The 25641-nt window shown below is 51.3% G+C and overlaps 2 protein-coding genes across 4 annotated transcripts in view; one reads left to right on the top strand and one right to left on the bottom strand.

The window, feature by feature from the left end:
• Nucleotides 1–11334, bottom strand: part of NECTIN1 (nectin cell adhesion molecule 1) — a 104187-nt gene extending 92853 nt beyond the window's left edge. The window contains exon 1 of one of the 3 annotated variants that reach the window (XM_064470944.1): nt 10589–11334. In XM_064470944.1, coding sequence (XP_064327014.1) covers nt 10589–10673 — 85 coding nt within the window. In that variant the 5' untranslated portion in view covers nt 10674–11334. The remainder of the gene's footprint in view (nt 1–10588) is intronic. The other 2 variants (XM_064470945.1, XM_064470946.1) reach the window with 2 other exon arrangements.
• Nucleotides 1–25641, top strand: part of CBL (Cbl proto-oncogene) — a 569152-nt gene that overhangs the window by 378014 nt on the left and 165497 nt on the right. The gene's annotated exons all lie outside the window — the stretch shown is intronic.

The raw sequence follows: 25641 nt of genomic DNA, 5'->3' as shown, positions 1-25641 counted from the left end.
AGTCCCTGCCCCAGCAAGCTCGCCACTACGCTGACATGCAAACCCCTGCCCACATCTTGCTCACTGCTCCCTGCCTATGTGCAGCAGCCTTGCCAGCAAGAGGCCATGCACGTCTTGCTCACACCAGCTCCGATGGCTCGGCCAATTTACGGAGCCGGAGTGATACATAGCAGGCAATAGATGCAGCATCTGTGATTTGTTGATCATTATCAAACGGCAGTAATGCAGAGCTGAATTACCCAGAAGACGGAAGGATCGGCAGCTTGGACCTACTCAGGTCCCCAGAGACTGGCCATAAACAAAACTTAAATAATTAGAGTGCTTGGGTGGAGATGCATCCTCTAAGTATTCTTAGGCTCACGCAAATAAAGGAAATAAATTCCTGGAAGGTGCCAGGCTGGATGGGGCAGAGGGAGGCTCATTTTCCACATCACTTGAGAGCAGCCGTTATAAATCTCGCTGAAAGATGCACCTCCCCAGGCTAGCGATATTTTTAAACTCCGGGAGAGAGGGGAGAGAAAAAACACATTTTAGTATTTACACCACAGGCGAAAAGGGTATTTAAAAATCAGGGTACATTTTTGAAAGTCTGTTCCTGCCATGCCAAGAAAGAAAGAAAAAATTTCCTTTCCATAGTGTGATAACTAGAAAACTTAGCCCCAGAGAATTCATCCCTACCACCATCCTTCTGTTGGAAGGAGAGAAATCAAAATCCCAGAAGGACTGGGGGGAGTCAGGGGATAAAGGTTCTCTCACTGGCAAATTACTCGTTCAGTTCCCAGCCGGATCAGTAGCAAACGCAAATTGGCTCCTCTGAATCCTGAGGGGTGACTTCTGCACTGTCCCTGCTTACTTGGTGTCTGAGACAATGTCCCACAGGAGGTGAGATGACATGGCTTTACGCAGCAGTACCCCCATGGGAACAGCAGTCTGGTTCGCTGGGCCAGGAGCCCAAGCATGTAACCAGACACAGCACGGGTGGGACACTGGGGCACAGGGACCTGCTTGTGGATGTCAACTGAAGGACGTGGCCTTGGGAGTTAGAGCCAGGGCAGAGCCCCACGTGGTGCTTTGCCCACTGGAGCAGTGTGTCCCAGCCGTTCTGTGTGGCAAGGCCACCTGAGCTTTGGGGCAGGGAAATTCACGCATTGGCTTGTGTATGATTGCCAGGCCAGTTTTCCTTTCTGATGCTTTACTGGTTAGTGTCTCCTTCCCTGCACAAGGTGGGGAGTGGGATGAGCTCCTTTTTTGGCAGTCATCTAGGAAATCCTGTCAATGGCTGACTGATCATAGGTCAACTGATCGCAGGTTGAACAACACTGCATGGCAACAGTCTGCCACAGGAGATGTAATAATGTTCAGAGTTCTCAGCCCTTCTCTCAGGGGGTCCTAGAGGACCCAAATACAAACTGCCAGAGCACTGCCTTCCCCTGGAACCACTGAGCTTTCCTCCTGCCAAACTCAGTTCTGCTCCTAATTCCCTCCTGGGTCCTCAGGCACAGAGAACATTCCTCCTTTCACAAGCTGTGCTCTGTGCAAACCTCTCTCCCTCCCATCCCTCCTACCCCTTACCAGGTCTGCTGCCACCCTCCCAAAAGGATCCTATTCAATGTGTATGAAGGGGATACAAAAGCACACCCACTGAGCACCAGAGCATCAAGCAAATGCCCAAAGAAGCCACCTCTAAAGATCAGAGCACACTATAATCACTCCTCCTGAAAGGAGATCCCAATAAGCCCTCCCCCACGTTCTCTGGGTTATTGCTGAACCCAAGCACATGAGATATGTTTGGCAAGCTCAGCCCCATCACTAGTAAAAGCCGCTTCATAAAACTTGCACACACAGAGCTCCTGGCCTCTCCCTGTTCCTCTGCAAGCTCTCTCCCCCATTTCAGCACACAGAGATATTCACAGGCTGCCCCAGCCCTCGTGCCCTGGAGGGCATTGCTGCTGCCCTGAAGGTCTGGGTTTTGCATCCCCACCTGCAGCTGGAGTGCACCACCTGGGCTGTGCAGCAAGAGGGCCTGCCACAGATATCACAAGCAATAGCAGTACGTCCCTTCCCCTCACCACCCTCCTCTCCCTGCTTCTCCCCAGCAGACAGCAGAAAACCAATGCAAGCCCAGGGAGAGGGGAGTGCTTGCAGCAGGTGGACACACCTGCACGGGGGCCAACACCAGGACAGAAGTGGCACTCAGGTACATGCATGCTGATTCACATGTTGGTGCACATAAATGTCTTTCATAACCATGGCCTCGAAGAGAAAAGCAAGAAGCCTTTCCTAAAGCCTTTCATAAGACACCATGTGCTTTACCAATATGACACAACAAGCACAGCACTTGGCTTTGAAGTCGTGACGATAGGTGTCCTGTAGATTTGGATCCTTGGCTGGTCTGAGACTGCCCTTTCTTCAGCACTTACCACCTAGGTCTCAGCCCCTTGGTACACAAAACTGAACTCAACCTTCCCAAGTAAAGTATACAGAGCTCCAGTGTGTCCAGCTGTGGGGCACAATGCACCCACTAACAACGCCCAGCAGCACTGCCTGTAGAGCCAAGAGGGGTCCTGTATCCAGTGGAAACGATGGCAGCTGATATAAATTACAGCATGTCGAGGATGCTGCTACGCAACACATCCCTGATGTTGAATGACCATAAATGGGCACAGCCTTGGTTCTGCCCCACACCCAGAAGATACCCCTTCCTGCAGCTTGGTCCCTAGCCACCGCGCCGGTGCAGCTGACAAGGGGAAGAGCATGAACAGGCCCAGTAATGAACAGCTGTGCAGTTGTCTCCGCTGTACACCATCAAATCACTAGCTGCTGCCTTCTGTTCCAGCCCTTACAACAACACTGCTTCTCAAACAGCGCAGGCCTTGGCTAAGTGAGTAAGGTGACATAGGCAAGAGCAGCAAGGAAATACTGTGTGCTGCAACCTCTTTGGAACAGAGGTGATCTTTTTCTTGTGTGTACTTACAGCCCCTAAGCGGACTCTGGTTACCCATCCTTAGCATTTCCTCTAGTTTTGGCACCCCCAGGCAAGGAAGGCCATTGGCACAACCACTCTGGTGGGAATGTGACTCTGGGCTTGCCTACAAGGTGTCTGTCTCAGTGCTGATTATTTAGCCCAGGAAAAGCAAAAAAGTAAAGCCCATTAGTTGCATCTCCCTAAGAAAAAAGTAGGCCTAGCTTGGTGCAGCTTAATTCTCCAGTGAAACCAGTACACTCCTGACTGCAGGCTCTGTGTGGATGTTTAATGTGCTAGCAGCAGTGCACACCCTTCTCCTGTCCATGCCAGCGTTCCCTTTGCTGGGCATGTCGCACTCATCAGTCTCTGGTGAAGCAGCGTGGCTCCAGCAGTTAGTTAGGAAAGCTGGGGCTGTAGCACACCTAGACACTGGGACAGTCTCTATTTCTAGTCCCAGCCCAGGAGAGGGCGAGGATATGTTTCAAGGCAGGGGAACCTCTGTCATGGCCATAGGTTTGGGTCAGGGGTGAGTTATGATTCCACAGTGTGCTGATAACTCACGTGGCCAGACTCTGAGCTCGGCTAGCTCACTTGTTTGGGCTGTTCCAAGGACGGGGCAGGGTTCATTCCTCCCTTGTTGCTCTCCCCTGCCCCGAGTGCCACAGTGCCTTGCACAGGCCAGCATAACCATCATGTATCAAGCTGCTCTACACAGAAACCTGGAGAAGAGAGTGACAGAATCCCTGACCTTCCTCCTCAACTATCAAGCTCTCTGTATGCACCTCCCAGTAAACCCTGTTCATCATATCAAACCCTACCCTAGGTCTATGACTTCTGCCTGTCATGGACCATTCGTAACTCCTGGCTTTGTTAGGACACTCAGCACAACAGCCTCTAATTATAGGCCTCTGCTTGAACTCTTGGGTCCCACCAGCCTCTTTTACACATTAGCATTAGACCCTGAGTCCACAGCCAGAACTCTGCCCCCAGGTCTGACCCTTTGGGCTATCTTTCCTAGGGACAATGAAAATGGCCTATGAAAAGCTTCTCAAGCAGTATCCCCCTCAGTCCAGAGGGTATCTTGCCAGTGGAAAAGAAATGAAACCTGATTTTGCCAAGTGCAGGATCATGAGTGCAAAAAGTATATACCTATAACGCCAGCTGAAATCCAGCGTCCCTCCGAGATGTGGCTACAGACCCTCTGCTACAGCAGCCTGTTCTGGTATCGTGTCTTTAGCCTCACACAAAGAACAAGGCTGGTTTTGCTCTCAGGTGGCCACACAGCACTTTGCTCCAGCCCCTTCGTCTCCCACACAGACGGGCCTTTGTGCTGGGAACCACTCTCGCCTGTCACCAGAGCAGAAACGCTGGATGCTAGCCACTGGCTGCGAGCTGCATGGACCCTCTGTCACTCCTGGCCATGCCTCTGGATGCCTCGCTGTAGCATGGGGGGAGGAATGGATCTTCCATGGGAAAAGAAAAATAGACTCAAGATCAGTCTGATTACAGGGTTTTCCCAGGTAGAGAGAGAACTGCTGGGAAGAGAGATGGAGGCAGAGTCCTCTTGACTAACCAGGCTTGGGAGCACCTGCTGTCTCATAGCCAGGTGGTCCATCTGGTATCTGCGGCTGCTTCAAGGCAGTGATGTGATTTGCAGGTCCTTCTGTAGCATTCTTGCATGCTCAGGAGCAGATGGAGGCACTTTGCTATCTCCTGCAGTTAGAAAGGCAAATAGGCTAGAATAGGGAACAGAAAACCCCATCCCTGTGTTTTCTTTCAGGGAGGAGTCACACGGATCCTGCCTCTCCTTAAGCTCTTCCCCCTGCCTACCTGTAGGTCAAAAAAAGATGGAAAGCAGTGCTGTACACCAGTCTCCAACTGGACTGGCTTACAGCCAGGGAGGGCAGGCCTGGAGCAGAGTGAGGGAGAGAGGCGGAGTTGGGCGGATAGTGCTTAGAAAGGCTTTCCTCCTGCATCACACCAAATAATGTCAAGGGAGGATTATAAACCTCCTGCAGGGACAGCTTTATCATGGGGGAATGGAGAAGAGACAGTTCATCAAGTTGGGTCAGTTCCTCCTATCCATCCCCAGCACCCCACAGAGATGCTGAAGGGACAGGAGACCGCTGGCCAGGTTCCCTGCGGGACCAGCCACTGCAGACCTGTGCACGCAGGGCACAAGCAGCCCCCCTAGCTTGGGAACCCGTCCTCCTGCGCTGGGCAAACAGCAAGGGACTGAAGCTCACTCTCCCCCTCTCATGCCCAGCAGCTGCTGTTTGTCTGCCTTCGGATTGCTGCAGAGCCGAGAGCTGCTGCAGCTTTTATGATGCCAGCCTGCATCAGCCCCAGAGACAGGGAGAAACAGCGCATGGACAGCAAGGCGTTAAACTCCCCATGCTTCCTTGGGTGCCCGTCGAGGCAGGGACACACAGAAGTGACAGCATGGGGCGTATAAAACAACACAGTGCTGGGAAGGGTAGCCCTTGCGTCTGCAAATTTTGCTTCCCATTTCTGTGTGTAATGAGACAAGATTGTAAACGCAGGACTTTAAACCTAGCAGGGTGGCACAGTGGAAGGACAGGGAGACGCCTGTCTGGCTGCCACGGGCTCTCATTTGCAGACTGAGGGGAAAGTGTCCTTCCTCCCAGAGATGATACTTCTGCATTTGAGCAGCTGGGAATGAGTCTCTCTTCTGCTACAGAGCCAAGGGGTTCCCCTTGAAAACCATGCTGGGAGGGTACGTGCATGTGTGCTGGGAGGATCTGTTCATCAATCTAGTCTGGACTAAACCTTCACTGGCAGAAGCGAAGAAAATTGTAAGGCCAGAAGAACATCTTCAGCTCAACAGCCGCCAGGGGAAAAGCAAGGGGATGTATCATGAGAGGTTTCATTCCTTAGTTAAACAAATTTTCACCTGAAACGATAATCTGGGTTAGGGAGCCCTCACCGCAGAGCTGTGAATTCTCTGTGCTGGGATGGCTGTGCTCTGGTAATTAACACAATAGGTGTCTCAAATGCAAGCTGAGTCCCAGCTCCAGTGGCTGGCAGCACCAACTCACCCCGCATCAGAGCTGCCCTGATTTAATCTGACACATTTGAAAACGCAAGATCATCTCTAGGGGTTGCTCAGATTGGACTACCTTTGCCCCTCTCTCATATGTTTCTGCTTTTTGCACCAATATGCCTTACTGGCCTGTGAAAAGGACTAAGTAGGAGTCATCACGACCTCGAGCACTGATGTTGCAAGACGCAAACCTTTTCTCAGAGGCCCTGAAGGTTGTGGCCATCCATTTGAGGACTTACCAACTCATCCCTGCAGCATTCACAGGCAGCCCGACTTCTGCTCTTCCAAAAAATCTTTTTCCGATGGTGCTGCCCCACCATCTCCCCAGGGTGCTGGAGGTGGGAAAGAGCCTTACCCTGGCTAGTGGTGGCCACTCGCTGCTCTCACCCCACCTTATGATGAGCTGTCCCCGCTGCCCCTAGCCTTAGCGGTGCTAGCAGAGGGCAAGGGGTGCCAGTGGAAACGCAAGCCTGGGAAGCAGGTCACGACAACCGGCTCTTCTGGTTCCCTTCATGATTCAGCTGAGGTGTGAGCGGTGCCCAGAGGATCCTTCTGGTGCCTCCCTGTAAACTTGGCTTTGTGGCTGGTACAGTAGCAGCCCAGAGGAGGGGCAACGCAAGGAGAGATGCCAGGCTCCGCCAGCATCGGCATCTTGTCAGCCACCAGTTAGTTGCAAGCATTTGCGTCACGCTAGATGTGTTGCTGGATGTGGTAATGCCCCTGCTTCTGTACATCTCTTGGCAAATGGATCCATGTGCACTAGGCTGGGAGCTCTCGCTTGATTAACGCTGCCGGTTCAGAGAGCAAATAGCATTAACCATGGTCGTCCCCTGGCTCTGGCCACGGGGCAGACACCCTCTTGCTTGTGGGCTGAGCTGGCTCTCAATACAGCCTGTCGCCTCACCCACACCAATACATACACGAGCTCATAAATTCACACCAGGTTAAAACTCGATGGGTCGGTTCCACTGCAACAAGCATGGTTTAATGAGAAAATATCAGCCAAAGACACACTTTTGCTTCCTGAAATAGACTGATGTTGTCATTTCTGAGTTTTGGGAGGGGATAGGTAGGGGAAAGAAAAAATAACAACTAAGAACTCAAACCAAAGGCTGAACAAAACTCTGGCAACTTTTTGCCTTTTGGAAGCTGCTGTGGATATTAAAGCAGTTCTATAGACTACAGGATGGACCAGATCCTGCAGTGACAAAATCTGACTGTTACCCAGCACTCCAGAGAGCTGTCGCTCCTCCCCAAAAAGGAACCCTCCCTCCAGCTGCAGCCAAGTTTGACCTAAGGCCTCCAGGTCACTACAGCTCAGTCAATGCTGCTTTCAAGCGCCTTGATGGAAAAACCCTGTGCCAAAGCTTCAAACACCTCTCCAGCTCTCCCCTGCTGAGGATCTCAAAGCACTTTGCAAAGAAAGACTCACAGGGCCCTCTCAGAGCCCAAGAGGCAGCCCAGTTATAGCAGACAGGAATTTGTCCCCAGAGGAGAGCATTTGGAAACAGAGGCCCCGATCTGCAGATGCAGGACCAAGCACAAGATGAATGCCTCTGCTCTGTGTGGTTGCATCTCAAGCTGTACCGAGTTTGACGGCAGGGATAAACAGATAGATTGTTAAGACTTGTAAAGCATAAATTTAACTGCAAGTGTTCCTAACCTCTGAAGATCAGCCGCCTTGGATCCCTCCTCCCTACTACCCCATGGCTTTTCAATAAGCCCTATTCATATTAATATCTTGAAGCCCTAATGCCATAGCCCGGCTAATGGTTCCAAACGGACAGGCAGGCAGATTTGCATGGAAGGCTGCAGAAACCCCGAACTGAATCCATTAATGTGATCGGCTCAATCATCCAGAAAGAGAATTTGTAAAGCAGATTTTTATAAGGGACTCCTTACAGGTTTTACAGCAAGGAACTTTTACTTCCTTATCAGAAAAAAGGCTGACGTTTTCAGAACGGGGAGGTAGTATACGTGGATGAGAACAAAATGAAATGGCATTGATCAGATGAGCATGAAAGGTTTTCCAAAAAGCAGGTAGTGTCTCCTGCCTTCCTCCCATCCTTGGGTGCTAGGTACCAAACCACATTTTCCAGCAAAGTCCACAGCCACTAGTTCATAATATAGAATCCTAAGTTCCCCTCTCCCCTTCTCCTTAAGCGAGACTCTCTGCATTCAAAGCTTACATATGGCTTGTTAAACATACACCCTCAGCTGATTTTGGCACAATGCACTGCAAACTTGAGGAACTACCTGCCTCAGTACAGCACTCAGATCTGTGGTTTAGTAAGGACTGTCAGTCTGCTGTGGCTTTGTGCAGCGCCTAGCACAGTATTGTACTGGTCCTTCCCTGCAGCTCTCGGATGCATCCACAGTACAAATAAGCACACAAACGAATGAAACAAATTAATAAATATGTAATACGGGATCAGCCATTCCTACAAATGTGGCGCATCCACCACTAAACTGGTCCAGCCGAGAATCTCGCCCACACAACCTTCAGGGTACTCAGTGATCATGGACAGGGTTCGGAAAGGATTACCCTCCCGGAGCACTGCAGAGCTGGTCGTACTCTTTCCTTGGCAAGGCACCACTAGATGCACCACTGTCTTATCCTGGCAAAGCTGTCAGCGGGACAGTGCAAGACGAACTACCAGACTATTGCAGAGTGGCAGGAGACAAGATTGCCTGACTGCTGGCAGCAAAGCCTTGACAACAGCCAAAAATAGAATAAGTGGGGGAAAAAAGTCTCTCTTGGCAGGACAAGGTGAGATGCCAGGCTGCCCCAGTGTCACTGTCTATGTGTCTCCTTGGTGAAAGCAATTCCTAGAGGGACTGGGGGAGCATAAACCCCTTCTGGTTTACCCAGCACGGTTACCACAGCATTACTCTGCCTCCAGTGCCTTTCCCAGGGGTTGTGGGGAAGGTTTCCTGCATGGGGCTGCCTGGTGGAGGGGTGAGAAGACCAGGTGAAGAACGGCATGGAAAGTTCTGAGGCTTCTTGTGAGGAGCCAGAGGTCAGCCAGGCACCTGCCTGGAAGCACAAAGCGCAGGGAGCCCGAGGCTGTCCCTTCCATCAGCTCTTATCACAGTGCACAGCAGATCCCTTTGTCCTGGGAATACAGAGGTATGCACCCAGACCTGGTTCCTCATCACTGTGCTAACCTTTTCCCTCTCAGAGCCTCCCTGATTTCTTGTGCACCACCCCCTCCCATTTCACCTTTGTCCTATCCATTTTAGCTGGACCAGCCAGTCACTGTGCTCTGTTGATCTCCCATGCCCTGGATGTTATCATCTCTGTCTTTGCTAGCATGGGGAGCCCTGGGCCCTGGCATTTGCTCGGATGGCCGGTCTTTTGGCCCAGACCTTGCTAAGTGTGGCCACATCTCAGCATCAGAGCCTGGCTGCTCTTCTAGGATGCTGCCCCAGCCTGATGAGAGGGGCAGCGGAGGCAATTCCACCCTGCCTTCACTGCAACTTCTCCTCTCCAGCTGCAGACCCCCCCTTCTTCTGCAGGCACAGGCTGCCTCTTACCCCTGCAGAAGGCTGGACACCAGCATGGGGGTGGCACATGCACCCGCTGCCACGCACTCCAGACCCAGCCACCAGGAGCTCAGCCTCAAAAAGGCAAAAATCGGTTCTATTCGCATTTCCCAGTTCATTTCCCAGTGCTGTAAACCCAGACTGCTGGTCCTCCTTCCATGTCTCCAGCAGACTACTCCGGAGAGCCGTCCAGGATGGCATTAACCCATTCTGCACTGGAGCAGGATAAAAGTCTCCCCCGGGGCACTTCACAAAGTGGGTCACTCTCCTGCTTCTCCGAGCTGTGCTAGAGCCCAGGGCAGGACCAAGCCCTGGGGTGGGGACACACTGGCTGTTCTGCAGCCGCCCAGGTAGGTCGAATGAGCTGGGGAGAAGTCAGTCCAAATCTTTGCCCATCTTCTCCTTTCCAGGGATGGATCAGAACCAAAGGGATGGATCAGATGCCATCAGGCATCCCAGTGCAAAAGCAGTGAAAGGAAGGTCTGAAACCTGGGACCAGTCCAGTCCCTCTGCAAAAGAGCCCGTGGGAAGCGTGTGTGTTGAGAGGAGCAGGGATTTCGGGGGTGCTAGTCAGCTGAAACCTTCCATCTCTCCTTACGAAACATCTGTGCTCATTACCCAGCCTTGTGGCTCCCTTTCCTGGGAAGCCTGGCTGCTATGCCTCGCTAGACGTTGCTCGATCCAAAAAGCAAACAAACCGCCTCAGCTCCCAGGACTCCGGAGCCCACTGCCTGCAGCTGCTTCCAAAACAAACGATCGTGTTGTTCTCTCCAAGCCAGAGATGAAATCGGCCCCGACTCTCTCCCACCGTCACGCAGATGCTTCCACACCTGCTCCAGACACGGGCGCGCACCCCAAAAAGCCGATGCCGTCTTTCCCCGCCGCTCCGCAGCACCCCCCGCACCCCTTTCCCCCACCGGCACCCCGCAGCCCTCCTCCGGGGCTGCCCCGACCCCCGCAGCGCCCCGGCAGAGCCCACCGCCTCCTGCGGGGACCGGCCGGCAGCGGCTCACCTGGTAGGAGCGCGGCCGCCAGCAGGATGCAAACTCCGATAGTCCACCAAGATGCACGGCAACTTGTCTGCAGCTGTGAAGCCATGAGAGTTCCTTAGGAGAAATGGGCAGGGGTCGGTCTGGCAGCGTCGCTGGCCCACCCCACCCCCACCCCCCCCCTTCCCGCTGCCGGTGATGCTCAGGTCTGCTTAAAAAAAAATTTAAAAATTTTTTAAAAATTGAAAACTGTAGATGCAGGAGGACAAAGAGGTGGTGCACCCAGCAGGCAAGCCGGCGGGAGGACAGGCGGCCGGAGGAGAGCTTCGCACATCCGCAGGGGCCCTGGGGCTCGGCGGGGCGCGGGGCCCCTCTCCCGCTTTGGCCGGCTGCGGGCGCCTTCCTCCGGGAGCAAGCACGTCCGCAGAGCTGGGCGAGTGAGAAGGGGAGGGGAAAAACGTAATAATAAAAAAAAAAATCTGGAGAAAAAAAAAAAAAAGAAAAAAAGAAGGGGGGGGAGGAAAAACAAATAACGAGGGAGAGCCCTCCGCGGGCTGCTGCTGCCGCCGCCGCTCGCAGCGCGGCGGTCCCGTGGCTCCGGCGGCGGGGCTCGGCAGCCCCCGCCCGCTGCCTGCCCTCCGCGTCCCGGGGCGCCGGGAGCCCGGCGGCGCTCAGGCGGCGGGGGCGGCGGGGCCGGCGGGCCGGCGGGGGCGCTCCATGGCCGGGCGGGGGGCGCGGGGCCGGGCCGGCTGCGGGGGGGTGGGGGGGAGCGGGGGCTGCCCGCGCTGGCTGGGCTGGGCTGGGCTGGGCGGCGCGGCGGGGCAGGGGACGGCGCGGCCGCCCGCTCGCACACGCACACGCACACTCGCGGGCGGGGCGGCGGCGGCGCTCGCCCTCCTGCGTGATGTCAGTGCACAGCGGAAGGAGGGCGCAGCGTTAACTCTTTGCCTGCCCCGCAGCCCCGCACAGCCGCCGCCGGCCCTCCGGCAGCCGCCCCGCCGCCGCGGGGACCGCCGCTCCCCGGGGCCCGCCCGCCTCGGCGTGCGGGAGGGGTGGGGGTGGCCGGGGTGACCCGGCCTCGCCCCTCGCCTCTTCCCCGCTCCGGCTGGCTGCTGCTGGCCGCTGTCTTTTGTTCGGCGAGCGTCCGGCGTGCTTGCAGGGGATAATCTGGCAGCCCAGCGCGCCTCTCCGTAGGTTTCCTGAGATGCTCTTGGTCTGTGCCTCAGCACCCGGGTTCTGTGGACCTGAAGCTTGTTTTCTGAATTCCTTTACGGGTGGTGGAACGCCTGGGCCGTGGCTGCTGGCAGTGACAGCAGCCTACCTGTCTGGCCATTGCTGCGACATATAAAAATACCTTGCACAAACTGCCTGGTCAATAGACATGGCTATCATGGAACCTAGATTTACCCTCACAAATGCTTTGGATGTAGAACCCAAGTAATACACAGCTTTTTCATGGGGCCTACGGAAAGAAGCGGCTTGTTCTGGACGTGTTCCGCGTGCGCTGATAAGCGAGGGGATTCAGAATCAGTACAAGGGCTGATGCACTGGAGGAGGGAGGCACTGGTTTGCCGTGGTTTGTATCAGCCCTTAGCATGTGGACACAGACACAGCCTTTGTGGCTCTTCTGCTAAGGAGGTATTTAGCCTGCTAAAGCCAGCTCCTGAGCTGCCCTGGCCTCCACACGGATGCTGAACCCCAAACAAAGATGTGAACAACAATGGTAACAACCAATAACAAAGTCATGTTGATTTCAAGCTCCATTAGAACAACACAGGAACAAATCAATGCCTGCAAGCAGAAAAGGACAGAATCAGTGGGGAAGGATACCACACGTAGTGGAGAAGGGAAAGGGGGGGCAGCCAGCAGCTATAAAAAGATACCTCTAAGGACCCCTTCAGCAGTCTCCTCCTCCTTTTAATTCCTTTAGAAGATAATTCCCGTTCAAGGGAAGGATGGGCAGCTCTGTAACAAAGCGGATTAGCCAGATACAAGGTTTGTTCCAAAATAACAGAAGTTATTACGTAGTAATGAGGTTTAGTTAATAGATTCACAGACTTCAAGGCCACTGGGATTGCTCTGGTCATCCTGCTTGTGGAGGGAAGGCTGCTGAACTTGCCCTGATTATTTCTGCCTCCTGCCTCTTCTGTAAAGCTGCAGGCCAGAGCTTAGGAGCGCAACCCCCTGTCCTTGTGGACAGGCAAGCTATGGAGAGCTCCCAGCATCCTTGCAACTGTTGTTTCAGTGGTTGGTTTTCTTGTCCTTGGAGCGTTTATCTGGCTAGTTTCACCCTTAATCCATAAGATCTCATTATTTCTTTTCCCGACTCCATTAAAGAGATACCTCCGATGAGACATTACTCCCCTGGGCAGGTCTCTGTAAGTTGTGACCAAGTCCCCCACATTACACAATGTTCCAACTTACATTTCTCCCAGTGTGACACTCTCCTGTCTCTCTTTTAATGTATTGTGACTGGCACCTGAGCTAGCCTCTGCTGAGATGGCTGAGGCAGGCCAGATCTCAGCACAATCATTTTAAGCTTTCTGCAAATCCAGGCAAAGACATCTTGGGACGGTTACCCTTGCTTCACATGTTCAGGGTTTCCTTCACAGGCCCAGCAGCTAGAGGTTTTCCTCTGTGAAAGGAAAGAGAATAGCCAAAGCTGTGATTACGCAGTACACCAGGCATGTCTGTTCTCACCCTTGGCAACCTTTTGGTGCACTGCTTGGCCATGGGGAGCAGTAATGGTTTGGCAAACACCGAAATTGCCCAAGTCGTTCACTATGAGGGCTAGGAAGGTGAATGGGGGCTTGTGGGTGACACAGAACAGGCATGATAAGCACACAAAATTCCCAGCCGGTTTGTTGCAAACTCAGATCTGAAATCAACCACAGAAAGAAAAACTCAGGATTGATCATAGCTTGATCTAAGCAAGGTGACATTTCAGTGCTACCTCTGGGGTACGATTGAGATTCCCCTTCAAGAATATGGGGAGATTTGATAGAGCCTTGGGCCTTGGCCTCCCAAATCACAGACCTCAAACATTTGAGACAAAAATGTAAATCCATTAGCAGCAGCAGCAGCAGCAGCAGCAGACCATTAGCCCTGGTGCATCAGGCCTAACTTATTGAGCCAGAATGTATTATTTTCATGATCCTACGCAAAGCAAAACCCATCCCATTTGGCACACTTCTAGCCGTTAATTTCTAAGATTTATTATACTGTGCCATGGGGCCCCTGTTCTGCAGCTTTTTGTGAGTCCAAGATTTCCATGAAGCCCAAGGGGAGTCAGGAGTAGAATACTTTGGTTTGGCAATTTTTGTTATTTCTAGGGAAGGAAGGTCATAATATGTAACATATTTAATTGCATCATACTTATTTTTTTGATTTGGGGAGGTATCTCTGTGCATGTCCTCTGAGGGGCTGATGGGGCTGCCTTCTGCTTTGCTATATCAGCTGGTTTAGCTGATTGTTTCTTTCCTTGTTTCTAACCTCCGCAGCAGTAGGTTTCTAAAGTACGTCCCAGCCAGAGACATGGAGGAGGAGCCCTAACTGCTTTACATACCATGGTGCCTGCAATAATAGAGGAGGAGGTTTCAACGGTGGCCCATCCTTTCCACTCCGAGTACAGGAACACATGAACCACTCTGAGGCTCAGAATTCATTTTCATAAATCTATAAATATATTCCACTAGAAACAAAGAGAAAATACCCCAACCCACCTGGTGCTTCAGAGTCCGAAGGACTGGGCAGTGACGAATCCCCCCTTCCTCAAGGAAAATAATTCCTAATACTGTACAGAAGTGATATTTACCCCCTCTTGATTTTTAGGGATGCCAGAAGTCTCATTTTGGACGGCAACGAGCCATCAGAACAGAGATCCAAAAGTTATGCAAGCCCCTTCCTCTACACCCCTGTGAAATCTGGTTTAGGCACAAATACTAGAAATGGTGTAGTAACTTGGCTGACACTTATATAAGTTGTCATGCTAATATAGTTCTTGAAAATTGCAATTAAAGCATGAAACAACATTTGGCTGAAAAAAAAACACAAAAGGCTTGCTTGTAGTCAAGCACTGTTTTGTCCGCCCAGCATTTTGGCTGTTCAGCCAGCACAAGAGTTTTCTGCTGATGCTGACATGTGAGGTAATGTCTCTGCAGCAACCTGCTGTAATAGCACGTTTCACGCGCACCTCCCAAAGTCCTTCCCACTGGCTAACGTGGTTGAGCATGGTCTTTTGGCAATGTGCAGGATGACACGGGATGGGTTTGGTAAGGGTTCTGCGATGACGCAACTCCTTTGGATGGGGTCTTCCCTGGCAAGCTGATACACATCCTTCCCCAGGGCTGAACATTCACTGGGCTGGAGTCAGGGCAAAATTGCTCCCCCAGATCTTTGTAAATGCAGCTCCTATCTGCTCTGGGATGAGCACAGCACATGCTCAGGAACAATAGGGCTGGGCTGATGGATAGCCCTCAAAGGACACTGTGTTTCCATGGAGGAGGAAACGTCACCCAGGAATTCCCCCACACCGGTGAACTGATGTTCCTCCACTGATGTCTGGGGCTGTGCCTCCGCTCCCCTTCCTGAGCAGTGGCCGCTTTCCAGTGGCTCCCTGCACACACACAGTCTTGCAAGGCCCTGTGACTTGAAAGGCTCAGTGGGAATGGACATGTTATATTATTTTTTACAGTTATGATGACCAGAGGGGGTTGGAAGGAGGGAAGAAGGGGGAGAGGAACTGCTTTTTAAAGCGTTCCTCAGTGGGTTTTTTCAGCTGCTTTTGTTTGACGAAGACCCCAAAGCATAGGCCTGTCATTCTGAGCTGGAAGCCCATTTGACACTCCTCCTCTCTGCTGTATACCTGGAGTGTATTTGCTGCAGTGCTGATTACATTAACTTCTGTGTTTATAAACATTTTGCATCAGTGCAGAAGGCTGTGCTGAACAGAATTTTAAAGCCAGCATCAGTTTTATTTTTGCTTTTTCATCTGTAAACACACATAATGTGTCTGCAGCGCAGTCAACAATGAGGTACCAAAGGTGCAAAGGGCTTCCTGAGCTGATTCTCTGCTTGGATTCACTTCTGAGCTCTCCTGATACAGCCTCCTACATGCTTACATGAACACACATAGATCCGCACACATACACACTGTACAGACAGCAGACACTCCTTTGAATCTGAAAGCACCATCCTTTTAAAATACACTTCAGTGGTGGTAGTCACTCCCGTCCTGCTGTTCCCTGGACAGGGCCAGCAGTTGGAGAAGAAATTAAATCTGAACTGGTGAGAAAATTGCTTCCCAGTTAATGGAAGCTGATGCAAGTTGTAAGCAGCCTGCAAACAGCAGTGGGGTATTTCTGCCCCCTCTGTTGAAGGGTTTGTAATAGCCTTGCTGCAATGCTGAGTGCCTTAACCCTCTCAGTCCCCAAAGCACCCCCTTGTGAGGCAGGAATTAAACCATAATCCTCATTATACATGGACAAAAGAAGCCAAAGGAGATTAGGAATCCCAGCCTTGCAGAAAGCAGTATGAGTTCTGCTATGGGCTTTCAGTGGAAAGTGGCTGGAAGTGCAAGGCTGATGAGCTTGGGAGGACCCACGTTTTGGAAATGCCCAACAACGGGTGATCTGAATGCTTTTCAATCCAATCAGCCACACTTTTCAATCCAATCAGCCACAAATTGGGGGTGAATTTGGGCTGGAGTGCTCTTGCATGGGTAAAACTGCTGCAAGCAGCATCAGTGTCTTGCTCAAACCACCGCGCCACGCAGCTCTTTGGTCCACTCTTTCCTTCTTGGCTTTCTGTGCCAACGCACACCTTCCACTCCAGCCATCAACAGTAATGTTACTGCTGGGAGATGTTTTTAATTGGGGGTCCTTTCTGAGCCAGGCAGAGGAGGGGATGGAGGCTCCTTAGGAACAGGGCGCCAAACATTGTGAGCGCTCTTGAGGTGTCTCCTGGCTTACGTTGCAGGAGCGGGGGTCTCGTCTCCCCGTGCAGGCAGCGCCGGGGCGGGAGGAGCGGGCGCGGCGGATCCCACCCGTCCCGGGACAGGGATCGTGGGGGCAGACGCATATGCCCGTTGCACGGCGGGAGAGCGTTTCTAGTGGAGCAAACGGGCCGACCACCTCGCAAGGAGAGAAGGCAGGCGAAACCGGCCGCAGGCGCCGCCGCCCCGAGCGCAACCGCCGAGCACCACCTAGCGCCAGCAGGGCCGGCTCGGCCGCCGCCGCCCCGCGGAGCCGCCGCCGCGCGGGCGGCCTCGGCAGGCGGGGGGCGGGCGGCGGCCCCGCGGGGGCGCGCAGGCCGCGGCCGGGGCTGCCCGACGCCCGCCCCGCATCCGAGCCCCGGTGCAGCCGCCCCGTCCCAGCGCCGGAGCGTCGCCGCGGCCCCGGCAGGCCGGGGGAGCACCGGGGAGCGCTGCCTCCCGGACGCCGGGTATCGGCTTCGCGGAGGGGTCTGGGGGTATGCGAGCGTGCTCCACGTCGGCGAAGATCAATTGCTTGGGCAAAGCTGCTTAAATGCTTGATGGAAGGAGGTGCCATCTTTGGTGATGAAGCTGACATCTGAGAAGGAATTCAAAGGGCTGTCTTACACGCACACAGACGCGCAGCCTTGCACTTGGGTTGCATGTGTGCGTACGTATGCATAAAGGGCCGGTGCTAGGCAGAAGAATGGACACAGCGTTTACAGAGATAGGCGTAGAGAAAGAAAATATAGAGGAGAAATATGACGTGAAATCAACAGAAATATTTCAAAAGGCATGTGTTCCTGGCATTGCTAATGAGATCCTGCAAGGGGAATGCTCTCTCTTCTCTTCAAGACTTGTCTCTTAGCTCCAACATCTGAGCTGAAACACTCTCCAGCACTGGCACAGCTCATTCAGAGCGTGCACAAGCCTCAGAAGTTATTGTATTAGAAAATAGCATGCATTATTGATCAGCACTGTAGCCCTGTCTTCCTGAGTGCCTTGGCAGTGCCCGTGCATGGCAGGGAAGGCAGGACACAGAGTCCCAAACCAATACCCAGAATAGCCTTCTGACAGAGGGTTTTAGAAGCTGCTGTGCAGTCATCCATGAGGGAAAAGCCACAGAGAGGATTCTTCTGAACTGGAAATTCACTGACATGCTCTGCTTCGGATTTGAATCAGGACCAGAACTTGGTGTAAATTTACAAGTGGAAATAAGCCCTTTGCTTTTAGTAGTTGGACAAATAGGCTTCTTATCTTGCAAAAGCTCTTCTGGGACCTGATCTCTGGATCACAGGGTGAAAAGTCAAGAAGTTTGCAGGCCTGTCTCATTTGCAGGCTGTCGATAGCATGGGAGTGCAAATTTGATGCTACGGCAGTAGAAGTGCTGCTGTGAACAGGGAGCAATACCGCTGCAGCCACCACAATGAGTCTGGAGGGGCACATTGCCATCAGTGGGGTAACTGTCACCCTGCTGGAGTCCCTGGAGTTTGGACCTCCCTGGAGTTGGACCAGATCAACTCCCCGCTGTCAAGGTGTACCTCTGGAGCAACTCCAATGCATTAACTTCAGCAAATCTGCAGCAAATCCAGCCCAGACATGGGAATTTGTGGTGTAAATCTGGAATGAGTTGAGCACAATTGCTGCTGTCAACATGGAGCAGCCCCATGAGCGAGACAGTAGGGCAGCCCCCTCCCTGTCTGTGCTGGAGTGGCTGGACACAGAAGGCAGCCCAAGACCTGTTTTCATCTGGTATGCAGGTGGAAGCTTTGTTAAAATCCACATCTAGGTGGGGAAGCATTTCTGCTGCACAAGGAGCTTCCCCATTCAATCCTTGCCATTTGCTTCTGAGGCACATCCAGCAAAGACTGTCCTTTCTCTCCCCCCTCCTCTAGCCAGGCCGTTAATTTCCGTCTGTCACAAACGAGCTGTTCTCTGTGAGCAGGGCCCTCCGCCCCCCTCTCCCAGGCAGAGCAGGCATCAGCCTTGTCAGCATCAGAATCGGCCACAGGAATCAACACATCCTGGTGATGCTGATTTATTGCCCTCTAGGTTGTCAGCATAAATACTTGATAAATACAGATATGAAAAACACAGCCTGAGTTTACCTTGTCAGCATTAATGAATCTCCTGTTGGTGTGCAGGGGGAATATTGCCAGGCTGTGCATGCAGTGGAGGTCTCTTGTGCGTGCTCCTCCACCATCCCAGGGAAGGCAAGGGGTTTCACTCCAAACAGTGATTTTGTGGACCTAGAGTAATCCCTCTTGCAGCCTGTTTTGTAAATGCCAACTGGATCTGGCTGATGTCTATTCAGAGGAATTTTTCTGCAGCCTGAGGAGTCAGCGATGTGAATTTGGAGGGACTCCAAGGGAAATGTTTCTGTCAGCCTGGAGTAACTGCAGAGGGGCCAGGGAAATGACATTACCCCTCTCTCTCAGAGGACAAACCTCTCCTCACGGGCCAGTTTCCTCCTCCTGTCTAATTGTGGGAGCAATCTATCTCCTCCATCCATGAGATTCTGCTTTCTTCAGCAGATGCTGGAGGGAGGAGGTCACCTTCCTTATGCTGAGCTCCTAGGAGATCATGAGACCCTTCCAAAGACACTGGATAGGGAGTCTGCCCATCTCCCTGGGAGAGCTGCTGGCCCTGCACTGAGCATGAGCTTTTGTCCCCATGGCAAGTCTACCCAAACTTCCACTCAACCGGCCAGAGCCAGGCTCTGCCTGCTAATTCCTACTAGCTGTTTGGGTGGGTTGTTCTTTTTTTGTGATGATGGAAAAAGATACTAGGAAAAATTTGGTAGATCTATGGTACTTTACAGCCTTCCCGTGAGGAGAAGGGATTCACGCAGGCCTGGGACTTAGGGGAGCCAGGTTTATTTGCCCTTCCTCCTAGTGTTTGAGGATAATGTGACTATACTTCAAAGTGCTGTGAGACCCTGCCATCCTGGACACCCAATAAGAGTTGTAGGCTCACTTAATGAGTCATCTCTTTCCAAGCGGGGAGAAAAATGTCACATTAAATTTCTGTTTGCAAATTTTTCAAATGTGTAGCTTGAGTTCTTGACATAAATGAGCTTAGAATGGAAACTGTCTGCAGGGCTGAATTTTCCATGGCCATGTATTTGGTGGAGATTTGGTGGTGTTTCTGGTTCCAAACCCCGCCTCATGGAGTGACAGCTAAGCCACCATCTACCTAGAGTTTCATGGTAGTGAAGTTCAGCATGCCTTCTAGAGATCTCTGGCAAAAAGACAGAAATCTTTTAGCAGCAGAAATAGACTCCTTAGTTCAGCCTGTATTTCTGACACATATTTCCCCATGTAATCTCCTGAGTGGTGTTCAAGGCCAGATAGGGCTCAGTTATGTTTATTTTGTGCCCTGATATGAACAATTGGGATGAGAATTCACTTTGCAGCAGAGCTACCAATGCCTGTCTATGGTATGTATGCTGCTAGTGTATCTAAGCACCCAGGTCTGTGTCTGAGTCTTCATCATTCCATACCTCAGGAAAGTTTGGAGGCCAAAAGCCCTTAGTTGCTGGAACATGCTTAGCCAGAGCTTGGATAAATGAACAGATAATTTCCATCTGGAGCGTTATGGGAAATTGTGCCTCTTTAAAGGTGATGTTTTGTGTGAGATGGGTAATATCAGGGAAAAGATGTTACGGGCTTTCTATCTTTCTGCGGGCAGCAAAGGTTTCTTTTATCTTCTAAGATAACCTGAGAAGAGTAGGACTATGGGCTTACTCCATTTGTCAAGTGATTTTTTTTAAATGTATTTAAATACTTTTACAGTGTCTGTTAATGAAACTTCGGTGACCCTGGGGCTCCTGAGGGAATCCATCTGCATTTAAGTGATGGAAAATGAACTCATTAATGGCTGGGGCCTGCTCAGTCAATATAGGAAATCAATTCCTAGTGATGAAGGGCTGTATGGGAAGGGGCTTGGCTAAGTGGGTTTTATCCTTGAGATGAGGAGGGATGGGTGGGTGGGCAGGCAGTGCAGAGCAGTGACTGATAAAGAAAATGCGTCATTTTTACTGCTAACTGCAGAGATTTAGAAGGGCTTGCCAAACTGAGGTACTTCTGCCTGAAGGACACCTGGAAAGCCCGTGTAAGATCTGATTCCAATCTCTCTACTTCTCTTTTCCATGCTTGTACACCACACCACCTAGCACCATGGTAGGTCTTCTATCCCTTCCTTCCCAGTTTCTCTCTGGGAAGGAGGGATGTCTCTCTAAAACCACCCATCCCTGCTCCCATCAAACCTATTCTCCTCCTGTCACAAATGATTCAGTATAGGGAGGGACACTAGAGCTCCTGGAAGCAATCACACTATGGATAATAACAGAGGATAAAGGCTGGCACTAACAGAAAGCCATTGGAAAGCTTTGCATCAGGTGCCTGGGTCCTGCATCCAACAGGAGCTATTTTGGGGAAGGGGTTATGCTGATCTTGCCTTCACTTGGGCTAGCAAACTCCCATGAACTTACTTTCCAGTGATTTTGGGACACTTGCCTCTCTGCCCTTCTGCCTTTGGTAAACCTCTCCAGTCCCAGCTCACTGGCCTTTCTGCACTGCAACAGGGACCCAGGTTCCCCTGCCTCATGCTGAAGTTGTATATGCACAGGAACTTGCAACTCCAAGGGTGCTTGGAGTGGTAGAGTTACATTACTGAGGGAAAGGTGTAAAGGGCAGAAGGTCATACCTGGCTATTTGGCAATCCGCTTCAGGAAATGGGAATTATCTATGTGGCTGTGGAGACACATTGCTCCTGCGTGAGGGGAAGGGTATGAAGGTGGGGAGGAGGATGAGAAATCAGAAGAGGAAGAAGGGAACAGGAAGCATATTTTTCTGCGTTTGGGGATGCTGTGTGTGCAGTCCTCCTGTATACACCATCTGAGCACTGATAAAACCGTGTTGGGTCTTTTAAGCGCACTGATCCACACTTTCGTCTCTCACGCAGGGCAAAACATGTACCATAGGGCTGGGAATGGAGCCGCAGATGATAAATTGGTCATGTTCTGCTGGTATCCACAGGGTGATGCTGATTTTCATTAGAGAGGTGGATAGCCCAGTGAGATCAGAACAGCAGGGCTGACTATGCTTTTACTCAGGGTCCCTTTACTCTTCCGCTTCAGGGGGATCGCCCTGATTTAAAGCAGCTGAACCTTCAGGGAGTGTATGAAAAAGGCAATTTTGGAAATGTGAGGAAAACCTTTATGGCTCTGAAGCAGCTTTGGATGTCTGCAAAATGCTTTGAGATCTGCAGCAGCCGGTTGCCAAAAATGAGCAGTTTTATTATGATGTGATCGGTGCTATGCCCTTCAAAAATTCGCACATCCCGTGGGTCAGATCCTCAGCTGATAAAAGCTGGGAGAACTGAACTGATTTATGTCCACCAAAGATCAGCTGCAGCAAGCCCACATTATACCATTTGATGAAGAGTCTGCTCTCTCTCTCTCCACGCTTGTCTTTAGTCACTAAAATCTGCTTCATTAACAAACTCCCTAATCACTGCTCCTGAGCAGTGGAGCACTTTGCCCAGTGGGGCTTTGCATGAAGCTTCTGCCCAAGGATTGTTCCAGCAAGTATAATGCGCACTATAATGACTTTGCTTCTCCTTAGCCAGTTGTTGGAGGATATGGAGCAGTGATTCTGCAATGCTTGCTGTGCCGGGAGCCTCTCATGGGTGGCTGGATGTTAGCTGTGAATCTGCTCACGTCCTGAACAATGAAACATTTTCCTTTTCTAAACAGGGTACAGTCTTTTTTTAAGCTAAAGGCATTTTTGCAGAGTCAGAAAGTGAAGGCTAGGGGAATGGTAGAGGTGATATTTCAGGCTTTAGGCATGTCATGCAAAGGGTTCAGAGGTCTTTAAGGATTTCATTTTTGTACCAGGATTTGGTTGGAGGTCTTTGCAAAAAAAAATCAGAAAAATTCCAGAAAATACAGTTTTCGTGATCTGGAAGTGATTAGATTTTGGCTATGCCATGAGGAAGGAAAGGATGGGTATTGAAAAGAGCAAGTTCAGACATGGAATCAGGATCATGCTCATCAGTGGCTGTCAATGCTCTCCACCCCATGGGCTGTTCTTGCAGCCCCCTCTATTGGCATGGCTGATGGAGACCCGTGCCCAGCCCTGCGATGCAACATGAAGAGTATAATTTAAGCTGTTCTATTCCTACCCTGGCGTGGAGCCATTTGTTTGAGACGTAAGAGTCTCCCACACACAACCCGCTGCAGCAGCATTTTTGCTGTGGGGAGCCAGGGACTCCGCTGAGGTGCCAGGGGAGCAGCAAAGCTTTGAGGAGCAGCCCAGCCAGCATTATCCTGTGGGTGGCTTGTTTTTTATCCTTTCCACCCTCTCAGTGATGATGAGGCCTATTTTTCTCCCCTACCATGTGCAGAAATAGCTTGCATTTGTCGTAAATCACCTCGGCTGCAGATGGTGAGTCACTGGCTGATCAAAGGCAAGACCCTTTTCTAGGTCTGAGAGGAAGACTAGATGCTTCAATAAATCATTAGGAATTGGCAGTAAAGAGAGTTTCCCTTGGGTTTAATGAGAAAACCTCACCACCCTCCTCCTTTGTCCCCCATGCCCCCTGGCTTCTGTAGTGTAAATTGCAAATTTTAGTGAATTTAATTAATTTAATGATTTAATGAATGGGGATACGTGATTTAGGATCCATGTTACAGTTATTCCTTGGCATTGGGCAGTAGTTTTCTGCCGTAACCAACAAGTCTGGACAGTAGCAAGGGAGAAAGTGCTGTAGCTGAGGGGGATAGATGTGAATGAGTGCATGTGCTAGGAGCAGGGAATGAGAAAGGACACAGAGCGTTGGCAGGTACTATTCACCAACAGGCAACAAGATAAGAAATGCAGAGTCCAATGGGATCAGCATCAGCTGGGCATGAGCTTGACATGAGCTAGTGTACTGGTAACAGGAGCTGGGATACATGGTGAGATAAACCACAGGCCTGTGACATAACTGCATCAGGATCCAGGATACCACACTGTGTACCTATTGCACGGTGGGATGCGGTGGCACTGAACAGGACTGCTCGCTCAGACGAGACAAGGAGCAGTGGGGAGAGCAGGAGGGACTGAACCCAAGCATGCATCTGCCAGCATCATGACTGAAGTGTCCTGCACAGGAGAGAGTACTGGGTTACACAGGAGCAGAGAGTGGCGTGAGAGCTGTCAAGGGAAAAAGGGAAAGACCTGGAATTGTTCCTGTATGCTACACACTCCTTTCCTCTCTGCACCCTTGCATGTCTCAAGCCAGCTTCTCTGGGAGGGAAGGGATCAATGGCTCTTGAGTCAGAGACTCCACTGAAAGCTGAGCAGATGAAGGGTTTTCCATCTGTGAACAAGTTGTTCTGATTGAATTAGAGAACATTTAACATTTACAGATAATTAGAAACAGCCACCCATTACAAAGGGAGCAAGCGGCAGCAGAGAGAAGAGAAGCTTTTGAAAGGGGATTGGAAGCTCCTTGACATATCAGCCAGGGGAGCTTTTCGGACACATCTTCTGAGCATTTCCAAATGCTTTGTGCTCGTTACAGTTGTAGACCTTGAGAGCCAACTGCCTATCTCTGTCTCTTCTGTCCTCTCCATTATTTTTTAATTGCCTTTTGCATTTTTTCTCCCAGCCAGTGCTCAGTCAGCTGTCTTTCTGGGAGATTTTATCAGGGAACACTTTGGTCCCATACTGGGCTGTGAGCTGCGAAGCAAAAGGGGAGGAAGCTGTGAAACAAAAGGGAAGGAATTTTGCTTTTCTTCGTGACACTCACAGTCTCCTTGGCTAGGAGCTGAGCAGCATGGCCATGGGGAGGGACAGCTCTGACTGCAGAGGCTCATATGCTACCTTGACATCTACAGGATAGACCTGGATGTAAAGCTGGTTAGTATTTTTTTCAAACTACCTTTATTACACAGAAAGTGTAATAAAGTAGTAAAAGAAAGACTAGGGAAAGCTACCGGAGAGCTGCCAAGATGATCAGGGGATGGGAGCATCTCTCTTCTGAGGAAAGGTGGAGAGACCTGGGGCTGTTCAGCCTGGAGAAGAGAAGCCTGAGGGGGGATCTCATCAATGCTTATAAATATCTGAAGGGCGGGTGTCAGGGGGATGGGGCCGGGCTCTTTTCAGTGGTGCCCAATGACAGGCCAAGGGGCAACGGGCACAAGCTGGAACACGGGAACTTCCACCTGCATATGAAGAAACACTTCTTCCCTGTGCGGGTGCCAGAGCAGGGGCACAGGCTGCCCAGAGAGGCTGTGGGGTCCCTTGCCTGGAGACATTCACCCCCCGCCTGGACGCGGCCCTGTGCCCCTGCTCTGGGGGTGCCTGCTCAAGCGGGGGCGTTGGAGAAGATGATCTCCACAGGGCCCTTCCAATACCTGCCATTCTGTGATTCTGTGAAAGATAAATGCCCTTGGAATAGAAAAATAAAATATTTTTGGTTACAAGTTTAAAAAAATAAACTATATAAAATGCTCTCTTTTCCAAAAATAGCTTCGCTTTTACAAATCTCTCTTTATTTTAATGTGTTTCCTTAATATGTTTTTACATCAACAGTATTAAGAAAAGCACGTTTCTCATACTTTTCTTTTGAGAGAAAAAGAAGCTAGTGGAAATTTGAAGTTCCCCAAAACACAAAAAGAGATTACTTCCTTCCCAAATTTCCTCTGAAAAAACCCTGACATTTCTCAAGCAGCTCCAGCAGTAATTGCACTTACATCAGTGATGGTAATTGCATGGCATCTGCTGCAGAGTTACCCAAGAGGTGAAGTCATAAAGCTGCAGCTGCCCTTTTGCTGGAAGAAGCCTCAGTGATGGCTCTTGGGCAGCAGCTCCATGACTTGACCTCTGCTTCCAGCACCAAGGGTGACTCCACAAGCAGAGGCAGATGTAGTTACTGCCCCTTCCTATCCGGGAGCGCTGCACCTCGCAGCTCCAACTCCCCTGCCACACGCTCCCAGGCTCCCACTCTCCCGCAGGCAGGAAGGAGAACCCGACTGGGGAATAAATAGGCACATGTGTTTGTGTGAAGGTGGCTGCCCCTCCTTCCAGAAAGGCTGCCACCTTCCTGAGCCTGCTGA

This window comes from Phalacrocorax carbo, chromosome 21, assembly GCF_963921805.1.
Source record: "Phalacrocorax carbo chromosome 21, bPhaCar2.1, whole genome shotgun sequence".
NCBI classification, from domain to species: Eukaryota; Metazoa; Chordata; class Aves; order Suliformes; family Phalacrocoracidae; genus Phalacrocorax; species Phalacrocorax carbo.
This window is presented reverse-complemented; position numbering and strand designations above follow the sequence as displayed.